The 16,814-nt window shown below is 34.8% G+C and overlaps 3 protein-coding genes across 3 annotated transcripts; 2 read left to right on the top strand and 1 right to left on the bottom strand.

Annotated features, from left to right (window-relative positions):
• Positions 1 to 2,492: 2,492 nt before the first annotated feature.
• On the top strand, positions 2,493 to 3,117 carry PHYBLDRAFT_62363 (hypothetical protein; the record flags this gene model as incomplete). Its single annotated transcript, XM_018440958.1, has 2 exons — positions 2,493 to 2,609; positions 2,926 to 3,117. 2 exons carry the CDS (start codon positions 2,493 to 2,495, stop codon positions 3,115 to 3,117), a joined length of 309 nt encoding a protein of 102 aa, XP_018296916.1.
• Positions 3,118 to 5,264: 2,147 nt separating this feature from the next.
• On the bottom strand, positions 5,265 to 5,877 carry PHYBLDRAFT_62364 (hypothetical protein; the record flags this gene model as incomplete). Its single annotated transcript, XM_018440959.1, has 3 exons — positions 5,265 to 5,346; positions 5,418 to 5,658; positions 5,775 to 5,877. 3 exons carry the CDS (start codon positions 5,875 to 5,877, stop codon positions 5,265 to 5,267), a joined length of 426 nt encoding a protein of 141 aa, XP_018296915.1.
• A 7,107-nt stretch (positions 5,878 to 12,984) lies between these two features.
• PHYBLDRAFT_140928 (hypothetical protein) lies at positions 12,985 to 15,550 on the top strand (the record flags this gene model as incomplete). The annotated part of the gene is made up of 7 exons (XM_018430485.1): positions 12,985 to 13,062; positions 13,532 to 13,687; positions 13,795 to 14,240; positions 14,311 to 14,362; positions 14,475 to 14,548; positions 15,273 to 15,362; positions 15,457 to 15,550. The coding sequence occupies 7 exons, from the start codon at positions 12,985 to 12,987 to the stop codon at positions 15,548 to 15,550; spliced, it is 990 nt and encodes a 329-aa protein (XP_018296914.1).
• Positions 15,551 to 16,814: the final 1,264 nt, after the last annotated feature.

Raw genomic sequence — 16,814 nt, 5'->3', positions numbered from 1 at the left:
TATCTATTTCCCTTTTTATTTCATTTTAGTATATAGTATAGTGGTTTATTGCTACAGGCTTTTAACATGATACTGAGACTGTACTGCATAGAAGTTTGCGAATCGTGATTTTATTTTTTGCGGGCTTTTTTTTTATTATTATTATTGGTATTTTACGGATCGTGATTTTATTTTTCATGAATATTTAAATATACACAAGGTACACCCTTTTTTTTATAGTTGACAATTTGTTTCATCAAACCTTCTGGTGTATTTTTTTACCACACTCCATCCTTATTTTGGCAGACGATACTGGATCCTTATTGGAAAATTAATCAGTTTCTGTGTGTGTATATAGAATCCACAAGGTGCTATTTGCACCTCTACTGATATTTGTAACTAAGCAACTAAACCTATTCTAGAATTTTCGTTCAAGACTATTCATCGAATATTATCATTTATTACTATAGCAATAAAAGGACAGGCCCTTTACATAAATACATATATATATATATATATATATATATATATATATCCGGTTATATACTCATTAGATATTATATGGTCTCTTTATTAAGACAAATGACATTTATACTCGGGTTCGTATACATCTCTATACCCTAATATTCATCCGTTTCGTCCGTCCAAAGATTGATCTTGGATCCTATCCCAAAAAGAAAAATGTTTCAAGTCTATGTCACACAGGATACTGAATATACAGTCAATATTTAAACACTGAGGCCAAAAAGGTGAAAGGAATGGAGATTTGAAACCCTTAGATCCAATCTTCAGCTTTGAGAAACAAGTTGTCTAATTCAGTGTATTTAGATAGTTCTCTTCTTTCCTTATTCTGCAGTCACTTAGTTGCTCCTTCTCATTTTCACCCCTTTTCTCACTTTCTTCACTCGTATATCCCATATTACCGAATTACCGGATTTTCATTTCCTTCCCTTCCTTCCTTTTATATTATTGGATCACATTCACTAGCACATATCCTTATCATCCTCCTCCCCTTATACACACCTCTTCTTTCTATTAAAAGCATCTTATATTTTATACTTTGTAAATATTTATCGTATGAAAGCACAACTACAAATGCTTTTTGTACATTTATCTTGTCAGCAGCTTGGTTCTCCCTTTCACTCTATCATTATGCCACTTTATAGTCTTTTCCCTATATATTGTTCTTATCAAGTAACTATACTAATTAGTTTTACCCTTATTATATATGTTAAATCCAAATATTATATTTTGATAAATATATCCATATTTAGACTTTAAAGGACTCTAACGTCTTATACATGCACAACGCTCAAAAAAGAAGAAAAGATGAAAAAGCATTAGTCTCTGAATTTGTGTTTAGTGATTGGGAATAGTCATGGTTATTACTACTGCTGTCATCACTATTGATAGTAGCATGTATATTTTGGTAAGTGATAACATGCAAAAGAAAGAACAATACAGACTAAAAGTAACAGTATCAACAACCTAATCTAAAGTTATATATATATAGCACTTTAGTAATAAAGAATTGAATACTTGTATACCGTCTCCGTAGCTTTGGCCAAGTAAAGAATATATAGATTAATGCAAAACTTATTATAGAAATGTCCCTGAATTCCTGTCTTTTTAGCTTTATCGGTCTATACATGCTTGGGTTAGATTTTTTTAAGAAACTAAGGCCTGGAATCTTTAGATAATACCATGAGCACTCTGAAAAAATACTTTAAAGTCGACATTAAATATAACTTTTTTTAGCAAGCTTTCTGTTTAAAATTTGTTCATAATCCTGGCATATATTAGCACAGTATCAAGTCCTTTTACTTGAATTAGGGAAACAGAAAACGTAAAGGGGCGTTTTAGAGAGGTCTCATGTCCGAGAGAAAATTGTCGGCTTTGAGCAATCACCAATTCTAGAAAAATATTGTGCCCAATAGGAAATAGTTTTAATCGAGTAAATATCTGTTCCAAGTTGGTGGAGATAAAGTTCTTGAGATAGAAGCGTTGTGTTTAAATAATTATTAGCACTGCTATTATTATTATTATTATTATTATTGTTGTTGTTGCTGTTGTTCGCTTTTTATAGGTCTTTTTGTATCTTTTCTTTTGGTTCCTTTTTTTTTCTTATTATTGGTGTTGCTTACCAGAGGAAAATAGTTAAATCAAAATAAGGAGTGTGAGAACGGAACTTATGGCTGTCAAGTATCTAAGAGTGAAGAGGATGTATTCTTCCAAACCAAAAGAGGGTGGTCAAGTATGGACAGAAGCAGTAAATTAAAGGGTACAATTAAGATTTAATAGAAAAATTGTTCCCGATTGACAGACAATACAAATATTCTAAAAAAGTACAAAAATGGGTGAAGGTAGCAGTGAGTCAAGCCAAGTGACTTTGGAGATAAAGAATTTTTTAAAGATATAAGGAAGAAAGAGAATAATGATCGATGTAACTTTTATTAATTAATGTTAACGAAATTGTTTTCTACCCAAAAAGAAAAAGACTGCTAAGAAAAGTAATGGCAAATGGGTGCCTAATTTCTGCACAGCCTGCTACTTTCTATGACCATAATGGAGGCTTTGAAAAGGCTAATGATCGAGCCACAGAAGATCCAGATTATTATGCTGCCCTTTTCGTTACTTAATCGCCCATAGGACCATATGCTTTTTTGCAGATATCAGATTAATTTTTTTGTCTGATAGCTCGGGTACGCTCCTCGTTATCTCCCACTGTGAATCTCTTTTTAACAAAATCAAGACAGTAGAAAAACGTAAAAATAAAACAGCAGCCAAACGTATTATTATTATAGACAAAGTTAATGCCACACTGTGAGCTGGCTATATAGTGAAGTTATAAGTTCAGCGACAAGAAAATGAATATCGGTAGAAGAACAGTCTTAAGAAAGAACAAATTAAAGAGAGCTAGTAAACTACTTTGGGTCATTTTTACAGACACACCACCACTTCAAAGCTGATTTCAGTGAGCGATACCAAAACCAAACCCCGCCATGCCATAGTGAACTGAATGAACCACTTGACAAATCCCGAGAGCAGAAATTTGGGACAAAGTGTGAATTTGCCCATCAAATTAAGTGTACACTTTTGACCAATTTACTATGTTATCGGGATATCGGGCTATCGTGATTCAGGATTATATTTTTGAATGAATGCCTCATTAGAAAATACACCTTGTCTACCTTACCAAGGAACACAAGTATAATAAGACAGCTCTCAAGTGTAATATAGTAGTACCAAAAACATTATTAATAATATTTTTTAAAGACAAATGTAAGATCAAAATCAAAAAGAGACAAAAACATAAAGATAGTATCAAAGTCAAATGAGATCAAAATTTATTGTTCAAAGATTTTTAAAAGGGGAATATAAGTTAAGTTAAATTAAATTAAGTGTACTAAGATATTCCAGGCCATGCTAGTCCAGTCGAGTCCAGTCGGTTCCAGTCAAGTCCAGTCGGTTTTTTTTTGGTCCATTTGATTTTTCTTTTGATCTTTTTTTTTGTCCGTTTTTTTTTTCTTTTTTTTTTGTCCAGTCAATATAAGCAAAGAGTGATAGGAGGAGGAGGATTTTGGTGTTGAAAAATAATAAAGGGGATAATTTGGACTTTTTGTTTTTTTTCTTGTTTTTTTGATTCTTTTTTTGATTCTTTTTTTTTGTCCAGTCAATTTCACGGAATAGTAATAAGAGGATGATTTTGATATTGAAAAGAATAAAAAAGATAATTTGGACTTTTGTTTTTTTTTTTTGCTTTTTTTTTGTCCAAACACAGCACACATAATAAAGGGAATAATTTGGACTTTTTGATTTTTTTTTTGTCCGAACACAGCACACATAGTAAAGGGGATAATTTGGACTTTTTGATTTTGATTTTTGATTTTGATTTTTTTTTTTGATTTTTTTTTACTTCTTTTTTTTTGTCCAGTCAATTTCACATAATAGTAATAAGAGAAGGGGGTTTTGGTATTGCTCTTTTTGCTCTTTCTGTTTTTTTTTGAGCTTCTTTTTTTGAGCATTTTTTTTTTGTTTTTTGTTTTTGATCAAAGACTTCATTTGCTTTGTATGTATATATGTAAAAAGGGATTTCATACCTTGTCCTGATCCAGAGTCTTGTTCCAGTTCGCAGCTTTGCTTCAATCCAGGTCCAGGTTCCAATGCAGTGTTCTTCCGGTTTGTTCATCTTTTTTTTTTTTTGCTTTTTTTTTTTGCTTTTTTTGTTTGCTTTTTTTGGTTTTTTTTTTTTTTTTTTTTGCTTTTTTTGTTTTGTTTTTTTTTTTGCTTTTTTTTTTTTTTTTTTTTTTTTTTGAGAGAGAGGAGGGCTTAGTATATGCCTGTGTAATTTTTGGACAGGACTTAGTATAGGCCTCAGGGTCGGATTTCTTTTGATCCTTTTGGAGTGGAGGACTTAATGTGCCTGATCATTTCTGATAGGTTTTGGTCTACGCCTCGGTTTTTGGATTTGATCCTTTAGGAGTGGAGGACTTAGTATATGCCTCGAGTTCGGATTTCTTTTGATCCTTTTGGAGAGGAGGACTTAGTATATGCCCGTTTTTTTTACAGGACTTAGTATAGGCCTCGGATTTGGTTTTTGGTTTTTGGTTTTTCTTTTGGAACTTGCTTTTGGAACTTTGCATTGGACCCCTTCTTGGAAATCGACTTGGCCTGGAGACTTGGAGGTACAACCCAGATTTTGGACTTTGATAGAAATGCGCCTCTACTTTTGTATGTATATATGTATGTATATAAGTGTGTATATGTATGTTTGTATGTCTATGACTATGACTATGACTATGTGTATGTGTATGTGTGTGTGTGTATGTGTGTGTGTGTGTGTGTGTGTGTGTGTGTGTGTGTAAGAAATAAATAGAAAAATAGAAATTGTGTGTGTTTGTGTGTGTGTGTGTGTATTTGTCTACTTCTCTAATTGTGTACTTCTCTATTTGTTTGTATATGTTTGTGTGCTAGGACTAGTACTAGAACAGTACTTGGACAGTGTTTGGACATTTGGACATTTGGACTTGGAAAAGACTTGGAATTGGACTTGGACTTGGACTTGGACATAGCAATGTACCTTGGCTTGACTATTTTGGAGATTGTACTAGTGACTATGGGGCTTGATCTGAGATAGAGAGATAATTGTAAGCATATTTTTTCTCTGGTAAATATTGTTCTGGTTGTTTTTTTTTCTGCTTTTTCTTTTTTTTGTATCTTTTTTTTTTTCTTTTCATTTTCTTTTTATATTTTTTTTCTTTGTACTTCTTTTCTTTTTTGACTATCTATCTTGATTTGGCTTTGAATCTTGACAGTGACCTTGAGGGTCTCTGAAAAGCCTTTTTTTCTCTTGCGCGCATTTGGAGCCTGTATTGTAGCAATACAAAGAACAATTAGTCTATGTCTTGATATATTTCACCCTTTTCCCCGACACTTACATTAGCCTTTCTTGTAGGCCGGATTGATGTTTGCTCTGGCGCCTACTTTGGCCTTTCTTGTGGGCTGGTTTGCCCTTTTCTTCTGGCACATACTTTGGCCTTTCTTGTGGGGCTGGTTTGCCCTTTTCTTCTGGCACATACTTTGGCCTTTCTTGTGGGGCTGGTTTGCCCTTTTCTTCTGGCACATACTTTGGCCTTTCTTGTGGGCTGGTTTGCCCTTTCTCTGGTGCGCACTTGGAGCCTGCATTGTAACAATACAAAAACAATTAGATTATGTCTTGAGATAGTTTGGTCCTTTTCCCGACACTTACACTGGCCTGTCTTGTGGGCCGGATTGGTCTTTGCTCTGGCGCATACTTTGGCCTCTCTTATGGGCTGATGTGGCCTTTTTGCAGGCGCCCATGTTGGGCTTCTGGTGAGCCTTATCGGCTTTCGACGAGGTGTCTTGAGGACACAACATAGCCGACAATTTTGCGGCAGAAATGGAACCATCGGGTTCCCCGGCAGAAGCAACAGGAAGCAACAGGAAGCAAATGTCCGACCAGTGGGATAAATGTCTCCTACCAGTGAGATAAATGGACCCGCCAGTGGAAGTAAAACAGGCGGCTGGCAACTGGCAACCGGCAACCGGCAACCGACGGCTATATGAAAAGGTCCACTGGCGAGAGATAACAGGTCCACTGGTAGGAGGAAAGGGCCTACCAGTGGGAAGCAACAAACCCACTGGCAGAAAAGTCCCACTGGCGGAAGCAACAGACTAACAAAAAAAGCAACAAGCAACAGTACCTTTCATATAACATGGACCGCCGTGGAAGGCATCGGGAAGGAACAAGCAACGGGAGGGAACAAGCAACGGGAACTAACCCAAAAAAGATGGTACCAGCCGCGCCCACCAGAAGAGACGACAGAAAGCAACCAGTAATACACAGGAATACGGACAACGGGCTCACACGCTACACGCGCGCTTGTGGACTTGCTCGATAGACCATGTTTGACCCGTGGATCTACTCCATCGGGCCCCTTTAAAAGAAAGAAAGAAAAAGAGAGAGCGGTCGGTCGTAAGAGTCCAAAATCGGCTCAACAAGCTTAACAAAATAATATTGCCAAGGCTTTATGAACATCTTTTGAACTCTTACAGTCGCCTACTCCATAGGCTTTGATTAATTAGTATTCAAAGTTGCATAGCACATAACGTAAAAAAATCATATACTTATCTTAAAGTGATCTGGCTAGCCGTTCATAAGAAAAGAATCATGGCTATCGGAAGACCCTCTTGGCTTCTGTGTATAAACGATGACCGGCCGGACATAAACCCATATATTACCAGAAGCTCTCCATCGTCTCCACCAGTAGACACGGCCAGTACAAAGAAAAAGAGAAAAAAGGAAACCCAAAAGACGCGAAAATTTTTCTCTAGTTATAAAAACAAAAATGGGGAGATGATGACGCCTCCCTCACTTTAGTCCAATAAAATTCATTGAAAGTATACATCAATCAAAAGATTGGGGGAGATAGGGGGAGGAGGATGGATGGATGCATCCTGTGTGGTGTTGGTCACGTTGATCATTTGTTTTTGTCACTACAAATACTTTTCAGAGAAAGTACCTGATTATAATATTGTATATACACAAGCTAAAAAATGAAAACAGAAAGCCTTTTTAAAATATAGCACTGGTCTTGCTTTCCAACTCTTACACTCAGTACCTATATGCTTACTTTTTGCAGTGCTATGTTGTAGTATCCTTTAAATGTATCTACTGTTTCATAAAGGCCAGGCCTTGAAAGGCGTTTTCGGAAAAATTAAGACCGTCCTGATATAAAAGATAAGGGGGGGAGTCATGCAAATAAACAGGCTAAGTACAAACAAGGAAACCAAATATATATACATTTATACAGGTATGTATCACACGTTTCATATTTTCTCTCACCCTATTTGCTTCCTTTCAAAGGTTACCAAGTTACTTATGAAGTTAATAAAGCAAGCACACCAAGACAAGAGGTGTTTGGTAAAGAATACAAAACATACAAGACATAAAAAATGGCTATAGTTATTTGGCTTATTATTTTTAAAAAAAATTGAATAATTTTGATAGTGTGCTTCTGTTAATCAAACAAGTCTAAGAGTACGCCTAATCGTAGCACTTTCACGTGAATTGATAAATCCCTTTATAAAAAATATATTTTTCTTAAGTTAAAGAGTGCTTTATACTGCTACTCTCGAATCGACTCTTTTACATATTCAGTATATAAAGTCTCTCTATATCTCTTACTAGGCTTCTTTTATTTACCCTATATGTATTAGATTAATGTACTCTAAGCAATAGGCAGCACTATAGATTGTGTATTGAATAATGCAATTTATTTTTGTAATAAAAATAAAGAGATAAATATGCACTTTTAATAACAATATATATCATACATATAGTATGACAATATTATCTGAAATCCTCAAGCCTCTTATAACTTACAAAATAAAGTCTAAAGGCTACTGCTTTAATATATTATGCCTTTTGCAAATGTAATTTTAAGCAGACACGAAAGTAATTTTTATTTTGTGCATGTATAAAAGGCAAGTGGTCATCTTTTGTTTATTTATTTTTAAAGAAAAGAGGTTGGATATAAAATTGAACAATGCTTTTGCGACAACACTTCATAGTTTTCTGCTAACAATATATGTTATTTGTAAATATTGTATTAATACTGGTGATTCTAAATGTTACTAGCCGTGTCTTACGTGAATAAAAATGTTGTGACAATGAGCTTTAGTCTTTCGGATTTTAAGCTTGCAGATACTTGGGAGTTATATTACTATCGACTTACAGCTTTTATTTGAATACTTTAAAGCATGTTTTTTTAATATATAAAGAAACATCACTGTTTGTGTTCCGAAGTCAATCATATTTTTTTTTGCTTTGCAAGCTGTAACCGTATATAGAAGTATTTTGCATTTTACTCTTTTTGTAGAGTTGACAAATTATTAAAGTTTACAGAGTCTCTTTCTTGCCAAATTGCTATACAAAAACAAAGAATTGACAATCAAAAGTGAGGTGTTCGGGATTATTTATGGGCTAGTATCTCAATAATGGGAAAAGTAGATACTGTGAGAGTGTTATTTATTAAAGAGACAAAATAATATTGTTTACAACAGTTACTATTAAAATCCCTGTAATTCAAATCCCTGTTGTGTAATGGTTGGTTTACACTGTCTGAGTGTGTAGTGTACGTGTGTCTGGTGTATAACAGTTCCAGAGATTGTTAACTTACCAGGTCCATTAGCAAGAAGGAACCAGTGTTTGGTTGTGGAGTCTGTTCTTCACTCAATTGTGGTGTGTATATCACAACAAGAACCTATTTACTTATGCGACTATAATAATTAAAGGCTTTGATATTCACAATCAACTTGTGTAAAGTCCATGTTTGTGAGTCTCTATTATGGATTTACTGACTAGTCTATTAGCTTGGAATTTGATCTTATAAATAACACTCTTTTCAAAAATAAAAAAAAAAGCTTTTCATTGGATGCTATCCTCATTTCTGTGGGCTTGCAATATTCTACTCAGCTTATAGTTCTTTTAGCATTTCATAACCGGTTTTCTTTTTCTCGAAAGTCTATGGATCCCATATTGTACCCGATCTAGTACTCTTTTAAAGAGGTGCTCTACTCTTTATATGCTCTGACCAATAAAAGTCTTTCTTTTATTCTGAACGTTGCACACTTGTAGCAGGCTGAATACTGCTTACAATTATTTTGCTTATAAGTAAACTTTTCCTTTTTTTTGGGGGGGATTTCATAGAAGAAATTTATACTATTCATTCTAAAACCATTTAAATTTTATGTTTCGAGAAAAGTGAAGAGAATAAAGAAGATAGGATTTACGACTGTTTATATATGATGCTTTATTTCAAAAGAAGAGAAGAAAATTAATGCGATTCAATTTCTTTTACACAGTACCAGCTTCTGGTATCTATATGTTCTTGACATATGGTGGGTTGGTGATGTGGTGCAAATGTCCAACTCGGTGACAAGAAAATGAATACGGGTAGAAAGACAATTTTATTAAGGAACAAATAAAAAGAGCTATTTAACTACTTCGGGCTATTTCTACAGCTACGTCACTACTTCGAAGTTCATCGCGATGAGCGATACAAGAAACACCAGTGAATAAGATCCACCGTGTCATTCTCTAAATTATATTTCAGTATATTTCGAATAATTATTATTACTAAACATATTTAAGGAGTTTTATTTTGCTGAAAATATCTATGGGTACGTCGACACTCTAGTCATACCAGCTAGAGATTTTGAACAAGAAAGAGTATCTATACTATTGTTAATATCTGAATTTTTTGACTTAAGTACTCAGAAAATGTTTTTGATTCATAAGTAAACTAATGTGTAGTATTTAAATAAAGTATAACTATAGTAAGATAAATATGTAGCTGAGATAGCACTATATAGTATATGTACGATGTGTGATTCTGAATTACATATTATGATAAAATATATAGTAATAACAAACTACTTGTAAAATAATTTGTGTATTAGCAATTAGAGTGAAAGTAGATCTGTTTAACTGGAATTATTAATTGCACATTATTTCTTCGTTGGTCTTGATCTCAGGCTCAGCAGTAATCAATATTTATTTATAACGATGGTCAATTATTGCTTAAAATTTTGACTACAAAAAATAGTGTTGTTTATAAATATTATCTCCAGAGTCTTATCACTTTCTTCATATCTGCTTTGGTAACTTAATACAATATTTTCACTTTTAAACTCTTCAAATTGGCAACTCTTCATTTCGACCCCAATCACAAATTCGTACGCGCCAAAGATCTAGTCTCTTTTCTCTCTTCTCTTTGCTGCTATGATTATCCTTTATCGCACCCTACTGTAGACCTCATTCCAGACTTCTATGCTCTTGATCGTGCCACGTTGCGTGTATATTCACATTTTCGACTGGCCCAAACATATCCCATATCTCTAAATCTTTCTGTATCGATTATGTAAGCCAATTAATTAAGTCATGACCTTGGGAAGAACATGATTGTTACAACTGGTGCAGCAATCAATTGAAAAACATAAGAATTGTAACAATGAACCCCAACGATAACTATATATCTCTATTTCAATCTCTTATTTATTATTAATTATCCAAAGAAGCATAGTTTATCCCAACATCTTAGTAATAGCTTAGTAATATCTTACTAATTATACTATTTTATTTATTCTCAAAATAATTTTATAAACATCGAAAGATGAAAGCAATAAAGAACATCCTTACAAATCACTTCTATCTTCTTTTTATCTTTCTCGAGAGAACAAGCTGCCAATTGCCAATATTAGGGCTAAGGAGTTGTTAGAGGAGATTGATATATATTCCTTTTTTCTATTAATCGTTTGGGTCACTTTTTACACAAACCAACACAGCCCGTCTCAATCGTATTCATTCGGATTATTATACGTCTTTCCGTATTTTATCAGAGAAGCTTGCCTTTCTTCTTGTATTCACCGCTTCTCTGCATGTGTTATTTCTTGCTTATAATGATTTATCTTAATCTTATGTGCACCGCCATATCTTATTAGTAGATATAATAGTACCGAAAGTTCCGCTGGTTGTTAAGCCATCAGGTATATCACGTTATCTATTTACTAGCCTTTACATCTATGTACCCTGTAAGAAATTTTATTACTTTATAAAATTACCCTTATTTACATGTCAGATCCAGTTGGTCACTTTGTAACTGTGTTATACACACCACAGTTGAGTGAAATACAAACTCCACAATCCAGAACGGATACTACAATTGCTAATGAATCTGGCAGGGTCACATCTCAGGAATGTAACACGCACCAGGAACTCGTACACTTCACACTGCTTCAGTGATAATCAACCATTAACCTACGGAGATCTTAAATTAGGGAACCAGATGTCTGTATAAACAGCTATGATCTTCTTTCTTAAATAAACAACACTCTCACAGTATCTATTGTTCCCTTTTAAAATCTTATTCGTATACCTCAGTAACCACAAATAGAAATATAGTCACCCCATATATGCCAACAGCATCTCCAGCTAGCTGTCCCAACTCCTCTATCTGTTCACTTCAAAACGACCCACACCAACACTTTATTTAATTGGCTCTGGGTTGAACTTTCGTTGCTGTGCCTAATTGGAAAATATGGGAAAAATAAGAAACTGGCCCTACTTGGGCACATTTAAAAAACAATAATCACGGATAAGAACTACACTGGCCAATGCATCTTTCTTTGTGCTCCCAAATCAAGTCGATACTTTGTGGTAGTTATATTTTTCTTTCTCTCTTATTATTTACTCTTTATTGTATAATTTTTGTACTAGAGTTCCCAGGTATCTGCACGCGTGAGATCCAAGAGACTAATACTCATCGTCACAATGTTTTTACTCGAGTAAAATACAGCTAGTAATATTTATGAGCTAATATTGTTAGCAGAAAACTATGAAGTGTTGTCGCAAAAGCATTGTTCAATTTTATAACCAACCTCTTTTATTTAAGGAAGAATAAATAAAAGATGACCACTTGCCTTTTATACATGCACAAAATAAAAATTACTTTCGTGTCTGCTTAAAATTACATTTGCAAAAGGCATAATATATTAAAGCAGTAGCCTTTAGACTTTATTTTGTAAGTTATAAGAGGCTTGAGGATTTCAGATAATATTGTCATACTATATGTATGATATATATTGTTATTAAAAGTGCATATTTATCTCTTTATTTTTATTACAAAAATAAATTGCATTATTCAATACACAATCTATAGTGCTGCCTATTGCTTAGAGTACATTAATCTAATACATATAGGGTAAATAAAAGAAGCCTAGTAAGAGATATAGAGAGACTTTATATACTGAATATGTAAAAGAGTCGATTCGAGAGTAGCAGTATAAAGCACTCTTTAACTTAAGAAAAATATATTTTTTATAAAGGGATTTATCAATTCACGTGAAAGTGCTACGATTAGGCGTACTCTTAGACTTGTTTGATTAACAGAAGCACACTATCAAAATTATTCAATTTTTTTTAAAAATAATAAGCCAAATAACTATAGCCATTTTTTATGTCTTGTATGTTTTGTATTCTTTACCAAACACCTCTTGTCTTGGTGTGCTTGCTTTATTAACTTCATAAGTAACTTGGTAACCTTTGAAAGGAAGCAAATAGGGTGAGAGAAAATATGAAACGTGTGATACATACCTGTATAAATGTATATATATTTGGTTTCCTTGTTTGTACTTAGCCTGTTTATTTGCATGACTCCCCCCCTTATCTTTTATATCAGGACGGTCTTAATTTTTCCGAAAACGCCTTTCAAGGCCTGGCCTTTATGAAACAGTAGATACATTTAAAGGATACTACAACATAGCACTGCAAAAAGTAAGCATATAGGTACTGAGTGTAAGAGTTGGAAAGCAAGACCAGTGCTATATTTTAAAAAGGCTTTCTGTTTTCATTTTTTAGCTTGTGTATATACAATATTATAATCAGGTACTTTCTCTGAAAAGTATTTGTAGTGACAAAAACAAATGATCAACGTGACCAACACCACACAGGATGCATCCATCCATCCTCCTCCCCCTATCTCCCCCAATCTTTTGATTGATGTATACTTTCAATGAATTTTATTGGACTAAAGTGAGGGAGGCGTCATCATCTCCCCATTTTTGTTTTTATAACTAGAGAAAAATTTTCGCGTCTTTTGGGTTTCCTTTTTTCTCTTTTTCTTTGTACTGGCCGTGTCTACTGGTGGAGACGATGGAGAGCTTCTGGTAATATATGGGTTTATGTCCGGCCGGTCATCGTTTATACACAGAAGCCAAGAGGGTCTTCCGATAGCCATGATTCTTTTCTTATGAACGGCTAGCCAGATCACTTTAAGATAAGTATATGATTTTTTTACGTTATGTGCTATGCAACTTTGAATACTAATTAATCAAAGCCTATGGAGTAGGCGACTGTAAGAGTTCAAAAGATGTTCATAAAGCCTTGGCAATATTATTTTGTTAAGCTTGTTGAGCCGATTTTGGACTCTTACGACCGACCGCTCTCTCTTTTTCTTTCTTTCTTTTAAAGGGGCCCGATGGAGTAGATCCACGGGTCAAACATGGTCTATCGAGCAAGTCCACAAGCGCGCGTGTAGCGTGTGAGCCCGTTGTCCGTATTCCTGTGTATTACTGGTTGCTTTCTGTCGTCTCTTCTGGTGGGCGCGGCTGGTACCATCTTTTTTGGGTTAGTTCCCGTTGCTTGTTCCCTCCCGTTGCTTGTTCCTTCCCGATGCCTTCCACGGCGGTCCATGTTATATGAAAGGTACTGTTGCTTGTTGCTTTTTTTGTTAGTCTGTTGCTTCCGCCAGTGGGACTTTTCTGCCAGTGGGTTTGTTGCTTCCCACTGGTAGGCCCTTTCCTCCTACCAGTGGACCTGTTATCTCTCGCCAGTGGACCTTTTCATATAGCCGTCGGTTGCCGGTTGCCGGTTGCCAGTTGCCAGCCGCCTGTTTTACTTCCACTGGCGGGTCCATTTATCTCACTGGTAGGAGACATTTATCCCACTGGTCGGACATTTGCTTCCTGTTGCTTCCTGTTGCTTCTGCCGGGGAACCCGATGGTTCCATTTCTGCCGCAAAATTGTCGGCTATGTTGTGTCCTCAAGACACCTCGTCGAAAGCCGATAAGGCTCACCAGAAGCCCAACATGGGCGCCTGCAAAAAGGCCACATCAGCCCATAAGAGAGGCCAAAGTATGCGCCAGAGCAAAGACCAATCCGGCCCACAAGAGAGGCCAATGTAAGTGTCGGGAAAAGGACCAAACTATCTCAAGACATAATCTAATTGTTTTTGTATTGTTACAATGCAGGCTCCAAGTGCGCACCAGAGAAAGGGCAAACCAGCCCACAAGAAAGGCCAAAGTATGTGCCAGAAGAAAAGGGCAAACCAGCCCACAAGAAAGGCCAAAGTATGTGCCAGAAGAAAAGGGCAAACCGCCCCACAAGAAAGGCCAAAGTATGTGCCAGAAAAAAGGACAAACCGGTCCGCAAGAAAGGCCAAAGTAGGCGCCAGAGCAAACATCAATCCGGCCTACAAGAAAGGCTAATGTAAGTGTCGGGGAAAAGGGTGAAATATATCAAGACATAGACTAATTGTTCTTTGTATTGCTACAATACAGGCTCCAAATGCGCGCAAGAGAAAAAAAGGCTTTTCAGAGACCCTCAAGGTCACTGTCAAGATTCAAAGCCAAATCAAGATAGATAGTCAAAAAAGAAAAGAAGTACAAAGAAAAAAAATATAAAAAGAAAATGAAAAGAAAAAAAAAAGATACAAAAAAAGAAAAAGCAGAAAAAAAAACAACCAGAACAATATTTACCAGAGAAAAAATATGCTTACAATTATCTCTCTATCTCAGATCAAGCCCCATAGTCACTAGTACAATCTCCAAAATAGTCAAGCCAAGGTACATTGCTATGTCCAAGTCCAAGTCCAAGTCCAATTCCAAGTCTTTTCCAAGTCCAAATGTCCAAATGTCCAAACACTGTCCAAGTACTGTTCTAGTACTAGTCCTAGCACACAAACATATACAAAAAAATAGAGAAGTACACAATTAGAGAAGTAGACAAATACACACACACACACAAACACACACAATTTCTATTTTTCTATTTATTTCTTACACACACACACACACACACACACACACACACACACACACACACACACACACATACACACACACACATACACATACACATAGTCATAGTCATAGTCATAGACATACAAACATACATATACACACTTATATACATACATATATACATACAAAAGTAGAGGCGCATTTCTATCAAAGTCCAAAATCTGGGTTGTACCTCCAAGTCTCAAGGCCAAGTCGATTTCCAAGAAGGGGTCCAATGCAAAGTTCCAAAAGCAAGTTCCAAAAGAAAAACCAAAAACCAAAAACCAAATCCGAGGCCTATACTAAGTCCTGTAAAAAAAACGGGCATATACTAAGTCCTCCTCTCCAAAAGGATCAAAAGAAATCCGAACTCGAGGCATATACTAAGTCCTCCACTCCTAAAGGATCAAATCCAAAAACCGAGGCGTAGACCAAAACCTATCAGAAATGATCAGGCACATTAAGTCCTCCACTCCAAAAGGATCAAAAGAAATCCGACCCTGAGGCCTATACTAAGTCCTGTCCAAAAATTACACAGGCATATACTAAGCCCTCCTCTCTCTCAAAAAAAAAAAAAAAAAAAAAAGCAAAAAAAAAAACAAAACAAAAAAAGCAAAAAAAAAGCAAAAAAAAAAAACAAAAAAAGCAAACAAAAAAAGCAAAAAAAAAAAGCAAAAAAAAAAAAAAAGATGAACAAACCGGAAGAACACTGCATTGGAACCTGGACCTGGATTGAAGCAAAGCTGCGAACTGGAACAAGACTCTGGATCAGGACAAGGTATGAAATCCCTTTTTACATATATACATACAAAGCAAATGAAGTCTTTGATCAAAAACAAAAAACAAAAAAAAAATGCTCAAAAAAAAACAGAAAGAGCAAAAAGAGCAATACCAAAACCCCCTTCTCTTATTACTATTATGTGAAATTGACTGGACAAAAAAAAAGAAGTAAAAAAAAATCAAAAAAAAAATCAAAATCAAAAATCAAAATCAAAAAGTCCAAATTATCCCCTTTACTATGTGTGCTGTGTTCGGACAAAAAAAAATCAAAAAGTCCAAATTATTCCCTTTATTATGTGTGCTGTGTTTGGACAAAAAAAAAGCAAAAAAAAAAAAAACAAAAGTCCAAATTATCTTTTTTATTCTTTTCAATATCAAAATCATCCTCTTATTACTATTCCGTGAAATTGACTGGACAAAAAAAAAGAATCAAAAAAAGAATCAAAAAAACAAGAAAAAAAACAAAAAGTCCAAATTATCCCCTTTATTATTTTTCAACACCAAAATCCTCCTCCTCCTATCACTCTTTGCTTATATTGACTGGACAAAAAAAAAAGAAAAAAAAAACGGACAAAAAAAAAGATCAAAAGAAAAATCAAATGGACCAAAAAAAAACCGACTGGACTTGACTGGAACCGACTGGACTCGACTGGACTAGCATGGCCTGGAATATCTTAGTACACTTAATTTAATTTAACTTAACTTATATTCCCCTTTTAAAAATCTTTGAACAATAAATTTTGATCTCATTTGACTTTGATACTATCTTTATGTTTTTGTCTCTTTTTGATTTTGATCTTACATTTGTCTTTAAAAAATATTATTAATAATGTTTTTGGTACTACTATATTACACTTGAGAGCTGTCTTATTATACTTGTGTTCCTTGGTAAGGTAGACAAGGTGTATTTTCTA

This window comes from Phycomyces blakesleeanus (assembly GCF_001638985.1).
Source record: "Phycomyces blakesleeanus NRRL 1555(-) unplaced genomic scaffold PHYBLscaffold_3, whole genome shotgun sequence".
Lineage (NCBI taxonomy): Eukaryota > Fungi > Mucoromycota > Mucoromycetes > Mucorales > Phycomycetaceae > Phycomyces > Phycomyces blakesleeanus.
The sequence above is the reverse complement of the archived record's forward strand: the minus strand, read 5'-3'. Positions and strand labels throughout refer to the sequence as shown.